General features: G+C 39.2%; 1 protein-coding gene across 3 annotated transcripts in view; it reads right to left on the bottom strand.

Annotated features, from left to right (window-relative positions):
* LOC126092186 (probable ATP-dependent RNA helicase spindle-E) overlaps positions 1-16233 on the bottom strand; it is a 272749-nt gene that overhangs the window by 67834 nt on the left and 188682 nt on the right. For all 3 annotated transcript variants that reach the window (XM_049907663.1, XM_049907664.1, XM_049907662.1), the window contains exons 18-21: positions 15013-15240; positions 12871-13008; positions 8638-8778; positions 1923-2065 (exon numbers count right to left, since the gene is read on the bottom strand). In XM_049907663.1, coding sequence (XP_049763620.1) covers positions 1923-2065; positions 8638-8778; positions 12871-13008; positions 15013-15240 — 650 coding nt within the window. The remainder of the gene's footprint in view (positions 1-1922; positions 2066-8637; positions 8779-12870; positions 13009-15012; positions 15241-16233) is intronic.

Raw genomic sequence — 16233 nt, 5'->3', positions numbered from 1 at the left:
ATTTAAGTTTCAGGATCTTTTCTAAAAGTATTTGTATGGAGGGTAGCCATGTATGGATGTGAAACACAGACAATAAATAGTTTGGACAAGAAGAGAATAGAAGCTTTTGAAATGTGGTGCCACAGAAGAATGCTGAAGATTAGATGGGTAGATCGCATAACTAATGAGGAGGTACTGAACAGAACTGGGGGAGAAGAGGAATTTGTGGCACAACTTGGCTAGAAGAAGGGATCGGTTGGTAGGACATGGTCTGAGGCATCAAGGGATCACAATTTAGTATTGGAGGGCAGCATGGAGGGTAAAAATCACAGAGGGGAGACCAAGAGATGAATGCACTAAGCAGATTCAGAAGGATGCAGGGTGCAGTAGTTACTTGGAGATGAAGAAGCTTGCACAAGACAGAGTAGCACCGAGAGCTGCATCAAACAAGTCTCAGTACTGAAGACAACAACAACAACAACAACAACAACAACAACATTCACAGAGTATTAGCATGGCCTTACAGAGAATGCTATGAGAACAGTTGTTAGTGATCCACATCCATTGCTTGTTTGGACTTTGTTTATAGCGAAAAACAATAGTGTTTGCATGTCGTCCATTGCTTACGACACTTGTTATAAACACAAAGTGAAGTATTTATTGAAATAAAACTATTCACGTTATATGCTTGAATTGTTGTATAGTAGCATCTTTTAGGCACCCTATACAATACGAATGGGCAGGACCCCGCAGTCTGGATTATGTGGGAGTTGAACTGGTCTTTGACAGGATGATGGGCTCTCACCATTACTGTTTAACTTCATACTGGAGAATGTCACATGAGAATGGACTAAGAAATGCCAACAATACATCAGGATCTGTAAAAACATCAAACTTAATTGCCTATTATCTGTAGGTGATCTTGCACTACTTGTAAACAATATGGAAGCAGCTAAGCTTCAAGCTGAAGTACTTGGAAAGAATAACAGCAGATGTTGGATTGCAAATCTCATTTCAAAAAATATATATGTTGTCATCCTTCAAGGATGAAATGTCAGATGTTCAACTGAACAGTAAGAAACAAATTCAGATTCTAAGTATGTTCAAATATCTTGGTGAAATCATAATGTGGAAATCAAAGGTGAAAGCCTCAATAGAAAGCAGAACAACTATAAAAACAAGTACAAAGCGACTCTTGACCAGTCTTCAAGAAAAAAATCATTCTCAATTAACACCAAACTGATATGCTACTGCTCTATTGTTAAACAGAAATCAAAATACACAAGTTAAACACCATTCAACAACAGACAAAATACAGAAAGCAGATAGAAGAATCATGCAAAAGATCATTAAAGAAAACACCAAATATACGAACAGTGGAAACTGATATCGAACAAACTGGTGTATCAGGAAAGTGGGTCAGTAACTGGTACAATTTGAAAAAGGAGGATTCCCTTTTCTGCCATATATCAAGATTACCAGAAAACAAGCTAGTGGAACAATTATTCAAGAACTTTTGGGAACACAAAATCAGTAATAACTGGTTCAGACAGGTCCACAATGAATCAGAATGGAGAAGTAAAGGTGACTCTAAGGAACAGAGACATGAGATATAAACTATAAATATGTAAACAAAAAACCTACAACATAATTGATGAGGAAAGGGAAACCGACTTTGAGAGCAGAAGAGGAAGCTGCAAAGTTAAATCTCTATTTGGAAGACTTAAGCATATATGGACTGATTCAAGTTGTCTCCAATGTGAGAGTAAACTGTGTATTACAAAAAGTAAAAAGTGTGTGTGATGTGAGAGAGAGAGAGAGAGAGAGAGAGAGAGAGAGAGAGGAGAGAGAGAGAGAGAGAGAGAGAGAGAGAGAGAGAGGGGGGGGGGGGGAGATTTTGCATTAAACAGATTTAGAAATACTGATGCAAAATTATAACCCACCTCTCATGTGGATCTTGAGGATCTGTGTCAAGAAGTACGGAATTGACCGAGTTCCACTCCACACCAACATCTCTCCTCTGGCCAGCTCTGGTCAGGTTATACAATTTCATTTCTAGAGGGCTTCTGGGTCCCTTTAATTCCACCTGAAAAATTGCAATTCCTTTATAAGTCCAAACACTAAGAGAAATAAAGGTGTAACAGATTAAATCTGTGTCTACCCATCTCCTCCAGCTTTGTGCATTCACTGTTCACAAACCCACCAGATTAATTTTACTAATTACTACATTGAAGAGTCAAAGAAATTAGTACACCTGCCTAATATCTTGTAGGGTCCCCACACCATGACTTGGCATGGACTCTACTAATGTCTGAAGTAGTGCTGGAGGGAATCGACACCACGAATCCTGCAGGGCTATCCATAAATACGTAAGAGTGCGACGGGGTGGAGATCTCTTGTGAACAGCAAGTTGCAAGGCATCCCAGATATGCTGAATAATGATCAAGTCTGGGGGGAGTGGTGGCCAGCAGAAGTGTTTAAAGTCAGAAGAGTGTTCCTGCTGCCACTCTGTAGCAATTCTGGACTTGTGGGGTGTCACACTGCCCTACTAGAATTACCTAAGTCCGTTGGAATGTGCAATGGACATGAATGGATACAGGTAATCAGACAGGATGCTTACATACGTGTCACCTCCCAGAGTTGTACCTGGATATATCAGGGATCCCATATCACTCCAACTGCACACACCCCACGCCACTACAGAGCCTTCACTAGCTTGAACAGTCCCCTGCTGACATGCAGGGTCCATGGATTCATGAGGTTGTCTCCATACCCATACACATCCACCCGCTCAATACAATTTGAAACAAGACTCGTCTGATCAGGCAACATGTTTCCAATCATCAACAGTCCAATGTCAGTGTTGAGAGGCCCAGCCAAGGCATAAAGCTTTGTGTCATGCTATCATCAAGGGTACGTAAATGGGCCTTTGGCTCCAAAAAGCTCATATCGATGATGTTTCATTGAATGTTTCACATGCTGATGGAAGGGTTCTATTCCTGTCACGCTGAACAATTCTTTTCAGTCGGCTTTATTTGTGACAGTTGTTTTGTTATGCCTCTCACGACTCAGCAACTCTGCTATATGGTATTTTCATAATGCTGTTACATTCCATCCTGGCTTTTCCACTGTTTAATATTATGAAAATGATAGTGGCTACTCGCCACGTAGTGGTGATGCTGAGTCACAGATAGGCACAACAAAAAGACTGTCGGCAAGTAAGCTTCTGGCCCCAAAAAGGCATTCATTGGAATTAGACCCCCCCCCCCCCCACACACACACACAAAATTCACACAGACATGACCACTATCTATGGCTGGTGAGGCCAGGCTGCAGGCAACAGCACGTGACAGAAGAAGCAAACTGTGTGGTGGGGGTAAGGAGGAGGCTGCGACAAGGAGGGGCAGGGACAGCACCGTAGGGACAGGTTATGGTAAAGTGCTGCTTGTGAGAGCATACAGGGATGAGATGGGGAGAGAAGCTTGGTGCAGCCAGGATGTTAGATGGGGAGAAGGGGGCAGCAGAAAAGGAGAGCAGTAAAAAGACTGAGTGCATTGGTGGAACAGAGAGCTGTGTAATGCTGGAATGAGAATAGGACAATGACTAACGAGGGTTGAGACTAGGAGGGTTATGGGAATGTAGGATATATTGCAGGGAGATTCCCCAACTGCACAGTTCAAAAAAGCTAGTGCTGGTGGGAAGAATTCAGATGGCACAGGCTGTGAGCAGTCACTGAAATGAAGAATGTTGTGTTGGACAGGTGCTCAGCAACTGCATGGTCCAGCTGTTTCTTGGCCACAGTTTGTCAGTGGCCATTCATGCGGACAGACAGTTTGTTGGTTGTCATGCCCTTATAGAATGCAGCACAGTGGTTGCAACTTGGCTTATAGATAACATGACTGGTTTTACATGTAGCCCTGCCTTTGATAGGATTGGTGATGCTTGTGACCAGACTAGAGTAGGTGGTGGTGAGACGATGTATGGGACAGGTCTTGCATTTAGGTTTATTAGCGGTGGAATACCACTGTGGGAGGGATAGTGTGAGTAGGACATTCCTCATTTCTGGGCATGACGAGAGATAGTTGAAACCTGAAACCCTGGCAGAGAATGTGATTCGGATGCTCCAGTCCTGAGTGGTACTCGAATAATAAGGGGTGGGGGTGACTGGATAGATAAGGTAGAGGACATTGTTTCTGCACAAGGCCAAAAGAGTAATTACAATCTTTGAAGGCCTCAGTGAGAATCTCGGGCTGCGTGGTTTGAGGTGCCATGTCATGAATTGCGCGGCCGCTCCCACTGCGGGTCCAAGTTCTCCCTTGGGAATGGTTGTATGTGTTGTTCATAGCATAATTTTGTTTGAAGTAGTGTGTAAGTCTGGGGACTGATGACCTCAGCAATTAGGAAATCACACACATTTGAACATTTTTGAGAATATCAGTATGTTCTGAGAGGAAAAGCTCATCACTAAAGATGTGATGGCCATGGGCTGGCTAGGCTGTAGAGAAGGGACTTCTTAGTATAGAATGGATGGCAGCTGTCAACATGGAAGAATTGTTGGTAGTTGGTAGGTTTGATATGGGTGGAGGTACTGATGTAGGCATCTTTGAGGTGGAGGTCAACATTGAGGAAGGTGGCCCATTAGGTTTAGGAGGACCAGGTGAAGCGAATGGGGGAGAAGGTGTTAAGGTCCTGGAGGAATGTGGATACGCTATCCCCACTCTAAATCCACGTCACTAAGATGTCATCAATGAATCTGAACCAGGTTAGGGTTTTGGGATTCTGGGTGGGGTTAGAAAGGATTCTTCTAGATGGCCCACAAATAGCTTGGCATAGGAAGGTGCCATGCAGGTAACCATAACTGTACCCTAGATTTGTTGGTAGATGATGTCTTGAAAGGACAGGTATTGTGGGTAAGGATATAGTTAGTCATGGCAACTAAAAAGGAGACTGTAGGTTTGTAACCCGTCATGTGTTGGGAAAAGTAGTGTTCAATAGTGGTAAGGACATGGGCATTAGGAATGTTAATGTAAAAGGAGGTGGAATCAATGGTGACGAGCAGGGCATCATATGGTAAAGGTATAGGAACTGTGGAGAGTCAGGGGAGGAAACGGTTGGGATTTTTTATGTAGGAGGCCAGTTGTGGGTAATAGGCTGAAGAAGTTGGGTCTATGAGAGCAGAGATTCTCTCAGAGAAGGTACAGTAACTGGCTGCAATGGTGGTTAGGTTAATGGACTTTATGGACTTTATTAAGCATGTAGAATGTAGGAGTGCATGGAGTGATAGGCATGAGGAGGAAGAGGGACTCTGGTGAGAGGTTCTGTGTTGGACCAAAGGATTTGAGGGGAGACTGGAGATCCTGCTGGACTTCTGGGTCGCTGTGGGAGAGTTTGTAGGTGGATGAATGTGACAGCTGGCAGAGTCCTTCTACCAGGTAATCCTCTGAGTTCAAAACAATAGTGGTGGAGCCTTTCATCAGCAGGTAGGATTATAAGGTCGGGATCAGTTTTAGGTGTTGGATTGTGGTTCTTTCTGTGGATGTACAGTTAGCTTGCATGTTGAGGGATTTGGGGAATGACGGTGAGGCAAGATTCTAGGTTACAAAATCCTGGAAAGTTAACAGTGGGTAATTCAGGGACATTGGGTGTGGATCAGGGTTAGTTGGAGAAGTGAACTGAGGCACGCAGGGTCCAACATGGGTCTCTGGTTGAGTATGATTGGTAGTGTTGGTACAGAGAAGTGCTTCCATTGTAGGGATCTGGTGAAGGAAAGAATGTCTTTAATGAGTCCTGCATGACTGAATTTTGGAGTTGGACAAAAGGCGAGGCCTTTGGAAAGGATTGACACTTCTGTGGGGCTAAGGTTCCTAGAGCACTGTGTTTCAAGTCTGTTTTGGTTCTGGATTCTGTACAGTGGTGGGAGGGAGTTTTCGAGGGTGGGGTAAATGTAGTAGGTCTGCAAGGCAGCATCTGTCAGCGATGAGGTGCTGTGGGGGAGGTATGGAGGTTGTTGTAGATGTGATGGATAGTGTTAGTCCAAGGCAGCAGAAGGAAGTGAACAGGGTGGAACGTTTTTTGAGGTGGTGTTGTGCATGCTGCTCTAGTTCCTGGAGAGCATGAGTTTCAACGTGTGATATGGGATATAGGAATTTGGGATTGCATAGTAGGAGAATTTTACAGATGGAGAGATGGTATTGCAAGGAGGTTTGGGCATGATTGACATGGTTTTATGTTGGTGAGAGTTAAAGCCTGGCAGACTCAGAACAGGTAGAGGTCATTGTGGAAGGACAGGTTAAGCCGCAGGTGAGTAATTTGAATGTAAGGCTATTTGGGTGATACCATGAGCCAAGCAACAATGCAGGAACAGTATGTGGGATAGGATTCTGTCTAACGATTAGGAAACTTTTCTGTACTGACACGGACGGAAGGAGTAAGGATCCATGGTGGAAGATAAAAATGCTTAAAAATACATAAATAACATAGAAATATGTTGTTAAAAAATCTAAAAAATATGCCAAAACACATTAGAAAAACCACAAAAAGAGTGAAATGAATGAAGTATGGGGAAATTAGATGAAATCTAGGGTAGTGGGCCAACAGCGAAAGACGAAACCAACTGAAATCAACAAGAAAACACAATGAGATTGAATAAAAATAAATAAAAAGATTGTAATATGGGTTGCAGGTCTCAAGTTGGATAAATGTGAACAAGGGGGACAGCTGATGTGACTAGATTAGGTGAAGTTAGCAAAGTGAGGTAGACAGGAGAAAGAGTGGGGAGGGGAGTGTGGGGGGTGGGAGGGGGTGGGGAGGGGTTAGTAGGATAAGATATAAGTTTGTGTTGCACAGGAAGATATGGAAAATAACACACGAAAAAGCCGAGCTTGACACAGGAAGAGTGATCCATTTGAAGGTCTAGAATTAATGATATCAGCGGGAGTAATGTGGGGCATGACATGCTCCACCAACAATCAGCCCAGTCTTGTAACTGGCTGTTGTGGGCAACCGAGACATTTTGACCTATAAGCAGTGTGTGCAGTGCAGTTTTTTTGAAGGTGTCGAGTGAAACACATGAAAGAAGAGAAGAATGGACAGTCGCTGAGTATAGTAATGCCTTAGAAAACAGTAACAAAGGAAAACGGCACTGGATTATGGCATGGAAGAAAAGTTGTTGAAAAGAATAGCTGCTACTTACCATATATTGGAGATGCTGAGTCACAGGGGGAAGGTGATGGGGCAGCTAGGTGCAGTCAGAAGGTTAGAGGATGGGCAAAGAGAAGGGGGGGGGGCAGCAGAAAGAGACAAGGAAAAAGTCTTTGGGTGTGCTGGAACAGAAGGCTGTGTAGTGCTGAAATGGGAACAGGGAAGGGGATAGGTGAGTACAGGACAATGACAAACAAATGGTGAGGTGAGGAGGATTACGGGAACGAAGGATATATTGCACGGAGAGTTCCCATCTGCACAATTCACGAAAGCTGGTGTCGGTGGTAAGGATCCGAATAGTGCAAGCTGAGAAGCAGTCACTGAAATGAAGAACAGAGTGTCAGGCAGTGCACTCAGCAACTGGATGGTCCAGCTGTATCTTGGACACAGTTTGTCAGTGGCCATTCATGCAGACAGACAGCTTGTCGGTTATCACCCTCACTTAGAATGCAGCACAGTGGTTGCAGCCTAAGGTGTTGATCAGATGACTGCTTTCACATGTAGCCCTGCTTTTGATGGGATAGGTGATGATTGCGACCAGACTGAAGTAGATGGTGGTGGGAGGATGTATGGGACAGGTCTTGAAGAGCAGTGTCTAGGAGAAAAAAAATTTAAAAATATATTCCGTATTTTGAGAGATGGTAGTATGGATCAAAACAAGAAACAAATGTCCTGTTAACAGGCACTCTAAAAGCCATGAGTACTTGTTCATCTTTGTTACTGTGAAATACATATCTCCTATTGCAAGCCCTTTGCTATTAAGAATGATCTACAGAACCCAGTAAGCAAATGACAAGTTATTCCATTACTGTGAAACAGCTGAAATTCTAATGTAATCTGCCTGCTATTATACAAGACATGCATTTGTAAGGTATCATTAAAGATGTGTGGAATAACAGGCTTCCATTATACTGGTACATGAAAGATAAAACTACAACGTAAAAGCACTTCACAATCATCTAAAAACACTTACCGGTTCCATTAGAACTGATGCGTGCGCTGCACTTATACGAATCCAGAACGGAATAAAAATTATATGGAAAGGACAGATTGATACCCACTACACAGAAGAGGCATCGAACTGCAGACAGGCACAATGAAAAAGAATACTAGAAATATTCAGCTTCTTGACTGCCTTTCATCAGATGTAGAAAAACACACACATTCCCAAAACCACAACTCACAAGCAAGTGGCCACTGTCGCCTCTGGAGTATAAGACTGTGACTGTGTTTGAGCCGAGCAGCATCCTTAGTTATGGTGGGTGGAAGTACAGAAGAGGCATGTGGTGGGGAGAGCGAAGGGTAGCAGGGAAGGTGTGTGCAAAGTTGCTAGTGCTGCCTATGGGAGAGGGCAGGCATGTGGTCAGGTGGGAACAGAAATGGAAGTAGACACTAAAATAAAATGTCCACGGATTATGTTACATTAAGCATCATAACATCTCTCGATAGACCACTGACCTTTATGCGACATTCTTCAGGTCTCGGCGGTTCGGGCTCTATTTCCTCCACCCACGGCAAATTAGTCTCTTGTTGGCGGTCGTAAGCTAGCTTCTGCTCATTTGTCCATTCTTTATGCTGAAGACGTAGATCATGGTTTATCTGAAATTAAAGAGTTTCGTGGGATAATGAGTATGCATCTTGAATCTTATAATAAGCCCCAAGAAATCACCATTTTTATAACAGAAAAAAACCTAATGCTAACTAGTAATGCATAAACTTTTGAGTGGAAAGAAAGTTATAACTGTATCACAATATCATTATTGTATGGTCAGTTTTTCTTCTTTCAATTATGAAGAAAATCACAAACATAAGGGCAGTCACTGACAACAAAGGCTTTTACTACATTACTGACTGAGTTGTTTAAAATTAAATCACACTGCCCCCTATTCAGATAATGCCACAATTGTGCCATTTGGATTTCCCTGCTTGGCAACATGTAATTTTTTAATACAAATTTCAACAAATATATCACTGGTATGTCAACTGCAGTCATCTGAATATTACATGCATTAAACTGGCACAAACCTTTTTAATGAGGAAAATAATGAAGATATTGCTTATCAGTAACAATGATAAATTCTCAGAAAAGTGTCCTAAATCTTGGTGCATTGTTGAATTATTTAAGGTTTCAAACCAATGTTAATGAGTATCTGTTTGTGAATAAAAGATCTTTAACACAATAAAATACCAGGCAAAACAGAATTATATTCCAACTGACACTACCATGGCAGAAAGTATTAGTCCTGATTTATAACAAGGCTGTTGATTCTTGATAGCAATGCATCAGCCAGATATTTTGTGGCAATATTTGCTAAACCTTTTAACATGTGACTTATAGAGTGAATGGTGAAATGTCTGTGTAAAAATTGTGTTTGAGAAACCATATCTTCCAAGAATGTTGCTGGTAAAGACAACATTATAACAGCAGCTATGAAAGCAACAACTGTAAGACGTAATGTCTGGTTTTACAGGTCTATAGCTCTGCTAGGAACGTTTTCAGATATTAGTAGATTATCTCAATCTTGAGAAAGAACTGGCTCACTGACAACATAAATAATTACATAACTCTAAAAATAAAACTTTGCTTTTTAAATGTGGCTTATTATATGAGAAATAATTTGAGGTTTGTTGTGTGCAAATTACAAATATGTTATCCTCCTGGCCAACAAAATAGAATTAATCAGAAGTCTAAAATTTAACACTTCATGAAAAAAATACCTCAATACAGTTTTGAAGTGTTATTCATTTTTACAACATGGTTTGGCTTTTAACATAGAAATTACAACAGAATAGAATGAAAAAGTAAATTTAGATTACCTTTCACTTCTTTCTGTGCTTGTTTATGGTCTGACAGTTACTATTCTTTTTATATCAAACAGTAGAAAATTTGGGCTGGAATAACAATTATATGAAATAGAATAGATTGCTGCTCATCTCATAAAGGAGGCACTGAGTGGAGGACTGGCACATTGGACAAAAAATGTTACATATAGTCAGCTATCGGACTAAGTCCCTCATCAGACACTACAAAACAAAACAAGAACACACACATTTTTATGACTGACAAAGGATTTAGCCTAATACCTAATAATACCTAGTAGTCAATTGGTTTGTTCATAAAATAACTTTTTCTGCTACCAGTCACAATTTTATTTCTATTTATATTTTGTATGATGCATTTTCTGAAATGAGTCCTATTTCAAGTTTGTTTTTTGTGTGTTATGCCATATATTCATGACGATTGACTGGTTTTTTTTTTTATTGGTCCAGTTTTATCACACAGTACACTTTGTACAACTGATACTGAACAGGTCAAAGAAAAGTTGCAATAATATATAGTATTAGCGACTAGGTGAATTAAAATTAAGTATCCATTCTTACAATTTAATTTTCAAGTAACTTTTTTCTTGTTACATACTCAGAAATTGTTTTACTGACTAGAAACAGTGTTTTATTACAAATGCCTTTAGCTTACTTTTAAATATTGGATATGTAGAAATTTTTATCTCCTCTGGTATGTTACTGTGTAGTATCACACCAATGTTAATTGTGCTTTTCTGACAGGCTGTCATTCTGTGATATTTTTGGATTACAGTTGATTTCTCTCTGGTACAATAGTTGTGTGCATATTTGTTCTGTAGTAGTTTGCCCATTTTCAAGAGGGTATAATGCAAGAAAAACACACATGAAAATTGCAGTCATTTACAAAAAAAGCATTAGGCAACAAACAAAGAGAAAACTGTGATTGGTAGTAGAAAAAGTTATTTTATAAACAAACCCATTGTTTTGATAGTTTCGGGCTTTTACCAACCATTAATGATGATGGATAACATCCAATTATTTAGCAATATTTTTTCAATGAGTCTGATTGCTCAACGTCTCCTCTATATGTTGAGTAACAATCTATCCTTTTCATACTGTTGTTAATATATCCCCCCCCCCTTTTTTTTTTAATGATTGTTTTGGATTTTCACTTACCAGAGCACAACACTAATTGATCTGTTGCCCTTGATATGTTGCCACTGTCAACTATTTGATGACACCACACACCACTATCCTCCAATAGTAAGTCAAAGTAATGTCAAAATTCTTCTACAAGTTTTGGTTCCATTTTGATACAAACTCCTGAATCCATAATGATCTTCACTAAACTTGAAGTTCAAATTCCCACTTTGTACCTACTTCTCAACAAGCAAAAATCAAATCATACAGGTCATCCTTCCATTGCTGGTTTCAATACTCACCCATTGAGTAAACTTCTACTGTAGTTGACTATTCACTATAACTGTACACAATCTGCATCCTTTAAGAAGGATGATAACTATTTTATTCACCATCCATGAGAACTCCCAGCAAACAGGCTCATTTTTTAAATATCACATTTTTCAGCCCAAAAATAGTGAAATAGATCTTTTCAGGATAAGGACAGCCTAGAACATCACACACTATCTACCAACACACCTGTTAATTTTGCCTATTTTTTTACAACTCAATTTTTTTCCTATCACTGTATGTCAGTATGACTACCAATGGGCTGTCATTTTAGATTAGATGTATTTTTTGTTCCACAGACTTGTATTGAGGACATTCTCAACGATGTAGAACATACCACAAAACAAGAATATATGGACCATATTTATTTTAAAAAAGGGCATGCTAATTTTCCTACCACAGAGCCTAAGGAAAATGGTCCTCATGAATGAGGAATTAGCTAAAAAGTTGAAACATATTTTCATTTAAGAGGTAATGTGTCAAAACAAATGACCACAAGTAGCCATGGCCATAGTACCAAATATCCTGTGGAAATTAACGAAAGAGACAATGAGCATGTGGTTTACTCCACATGTCATCAGTATCCACCTCCCCAACGTCAGTGGTTCCACGGTGCAGACATGGAACACAGTGGTAGTGGTGGTGGTGGTGGTGGTGGTGGTGGTGTTAGAGAGAGAGAGAGAGAGAGAGAGAGAGAGAGTACATTTTGCTTTATTTCCCATTTGAACTTACGCCTTCATTTTCCTTAAAGTCTTTTTTTTCTTACTATTCACCAGCAGACAATCCTCACTTGACAAGATTTTTAAGGATTGGTACATAGCATTGGCTTGTAATGGAGTCCAATATTTAATATATTTATAAGGAAACTATAAACTAACAAAAAGATAAACTGGCTGGCCATTGATTACCTTTTGGATATGACACTGCCGATAATAGTAGAAAAACTATCCTAGCTCTCGGAACTGCAAGTTTCTCCCTCTAGGAGGAAAGATGGATACTTTGTAAAAGGTTAGAAAGAAGGAACAGATCTCTCAAACCTCAATTTGAGAGGGATCCATCCAGTTTGAGTAGAGAGAGACAAGAATTATACAAAGATATTAAGACAGAACAAAATTATCTACCTTTGCAGCAGCAACAGACTGGCAGATGTGTGCAAAATGTGGGACATATATTAACTTCTGAAATCTTAAGTTTTTTCAGTCAGCAAAACATAGAGGAAAAAGTTAGAGTGCACCTGTTATGATGAAAAGACTCTGAAAGTTAATGGTAGCTGTCAGTCAAATGAAAGATGGGGAAGGATGAGAAGGAACGAAAAATAAATTGTCATCAGATTTCAATATGTACAGCAAATGACAATTTCACACCTTGAACTAATACCCTCTGCTTTTAAACCCCAGACTCATAAATCTCTTACATTACCTTTGACAAGAAACTTTCCTCTGCTGGTTCAGCATAACCCTCCTCTATTAAGTTCTTGTTCACACTGCTCTTCGTTTTGAGGCCATTATAATGTTTAAAAAGCTCAACAGAAATCACCCCGTGAACAACAGAGTAGATCTGTGAATGGAGAAAGAAGGGGAAAAAAAATCACAAAATTTACATTCCTAGTACATTTCAAACAAATAAAAAGAAATTACCTTAAAGAACAGCCTTTCAGCATATTAGCAGAAATTTTCATAAACCATTTGATGAAACAATTATGTTCATTAAATAAACTACTTGTTCAAACACATAACACTACTACAGATATCTGGATAATAAAATTATACAGCTTAATATAGTAATGAAGCACTAAATCAGATATGTGGCCCCCTCAATGAATTTCAGAACAATATACAGTTTACAACAAAACTTAAAAAATAAAAAAAAATAAACCATAACCTCTTCAGTTCTGTTCATAAGAACAGATAATGGCAACAACACTTCAACATTTTGGTCGGTTTGTGGGGGTTGAAGGGACCATACACAAAGGCCATCAGTCCGTTCAACATTTTTCAGAGAGAAATAGGCTCCTTGTCATCCCGCATCAATAAATTAGAAGCTTTTAGGAATACATGCCACACAGTGTTAAGAATGCCTCTGTCAGGACAAGTACTTGCAGATTAAATAAGTATCATTACATACTTTGCCATAAAACTATTCGACAACTTAAAACTACTAGTAGAATGGTAAAAACACTTAAAACAGTGAATGAAGTATGGTTTTAAATTTAAAACCAAAACTCACTTGATAAAAGTGTGTGGAGGCACCAGAACGTTTTACAATTAATAAGTATTAAAATTTGGCAACTGGTTACAAAGTATCTGCTTAGGAATAGTTCCAATATGCAGTTCATGTAAACATAGTTGTGTCAAAGAATTACATGACAGAAATTTCGAGTCATATCATGTGGAAGAGCAATGTTCTTAAGAAAGTTGTAACATGTTGCTTGGGTACGCTCCTTGGCATACCTTGATAAATTTTAGTTTTTCTCTTACTCACCAACTATTCACAACAAACAGAAAATGGGAATAGGCAACTACTTACCTATATCTGAAAAGTGTTTGGTAAATAGACATATATTACAAATCTCTGCACTAATGCATATGACTACACACTATATATAATTGCCTATTCACATTTTTGTTTGTTGTTTCCCTCCTGGAATTTCCATACTAGTTACGCTTCATGATATATAAAGGAAAATTCTCTCGAGAAAACTATAAAATTATTGGAGAGAATTGCTGGTCAGTTTGCAGGTGAAGTTTCAGTATTGCTGATTGGCTTGTATCCAAATATGCAACATTATCTCAGCTTTCAGAAATAATGGTTCTGAGAGTTAGAACAGTGTATTTTTGTGGTACACTATATGAAGCACCGAAATTGTAGTTCCTCTTTCTTTCCCTCCAACTGTCTAACCAGAACCACTGGCTCTGAAAGCTCTAACATTTCCATACATTTGTGTATGTCTTCTCCTTCTGCCATTTGATGAGTAGATTTTTCTTTCTCTATCCAAGTACATAATATTTTCAAAAACCGATTACTTCCACTGATATATCAATTCCACTGTTTTTTGTTATTCTAGTGCAATTATTAATGGAATAAGATGATGCAAAAGTGTTAACTGGCTACAACTGACACTCTAATGGAAAATTATCAATTAAATATTTGGTAGGAAGCATTTATTATGCTAATTTTCAAACACTGATATTTAGTTTGCAAATGCTGCTAACAACCCAACTGCTGAAAATTTCATTCTCGACTGAACATGATTTGTATTATATTTTACCATACTTGAATGCAAGATGTATTTCATGTCTTGTATTATTCACAGGCTGGCTGTTATTTTTCTTCTGAATTTCGACTACAAAAAGGACATATGTGGCACTTACTACTGCAAGTCTTAACATATTCAAGTTGGAATACTTTTGTAGTTGTTCACAATGAGTTTCCCACAAAAAACCTATGCAAAATTTTCAGCTTGCATGTATCTATCTAAACAATTTGCATAAAATTATTCCTAAAGAATATGTATACAACTACTCAACTTAAAAACAGAAAAGTTTTGTTTAAAGATCATACCTCAGCTGTAAATATTTTTCCTTCTGTAAGCTCCCTGAATGCTTCATGGGCTTCATCTGACCAAACTCCTCGAGGATTTTTCAGAAGAGATGGTTTTATTTCAGACAACACAAACTCACATGCAAGTGGCAGTATTGTATGCACACCATCTTCCATGTTTTTCTCAGAGAAATTCCTCAGGTCACTTAATGTCACAAATTCCGTATTTCCATAATCAATGAAAAACACCTAAAATGAAGTCAGCATAAGACAATATTTATAACAGTTATTCACAGGATACAATTTTCTTTTTAATACATCGTAGAAGAAATTCCAAAAAGTTTAGAATAGCATAAGAAGATTGGAATATAAATAATTTGTGAACTACGGGTGCTCAATACTAATTTCTTCTTGTCAGAAATAATTAGCAATTGTATTGGTTAATTAAATGTGAAGTTAGTACATGAAAAAATTAATAACATGTGAGGTGCTACCAAAACTGTACATAGCACAGCCAAGAATTTACAAGACTTCCAACTCTGTACTGAGCTGAGGCTTTTGTTGGGTTATTTTACAGTGAGTGATTCCACTTGGTAACCTAAGAAGGGCTCACACCAGACAGTACTGAGATGGTGCTAACCTCACCCCAAGAGACATTAATTCATACAAGCAAGCACAACTCATGCTCACTTGACAGTCATCTCCAGCAGCTTGGACCAGAATCCTGGTATTCTGGTCCAAGCTGCCGGGGATGACGGTCATGTGTGCGTGAGTTGTGAGTTATGCTTGGGTGTGCATGTGTGTGTGCGTGTGCTTATGTGTGTGTGCATGTTTATCTTTCTTTTTCTGATGAAGGCTGTGGCAAAAAGCTAATGTGTCAGTGTCTTTTAGTTGTGCCTGTCTGCAACTTAATTTGTCATCTTTACGGTAAATAGCGAACTATTTTTTCCTTACATTCTCAAGATTCCTTATACTTTTGAAACTCCAACCTTGAGTTTCCATTGTTATATTAATTTTTGAATAGTTCTCTGGTATTCAGCTGGGTGACATCATCTAAGAAGTGTGATATTTTGGCAAGCCGACTTCTTGCCATCTTCAGGCATTCCTGATGTCTGAGTGATATATGCCGGGACCACTGTTACACTGTGACCAGACCTAGATGCAGATCGCTGTTGGCATGGCGACAATGCTTCTTCATCCTATTCAGCTGACAGGAGTGGAACTCCATGTACACTGCCACTG

Source organism: Schistocerca cancellata, chromosome 7 (genome assembly GCF_023864275.1).
Source record: "Schistocerca cancellata isolate TAMUIC-IGC-003103 chromosome 7, iqSchCanc2.1, whole genome shotgun sequence".
In the NCBI taxonomy this organism is placed as follows: Eukaryota; Metazoa; Arthropoda; class Insecta; order Orthoptera; family Acrididae; genus Schistocerca; species Schistocerca cancellata.
Note: the sequence above shows the minus strand (reverse complement) of the source record. Positions and strands in the feature narration are given on the sequence as shown.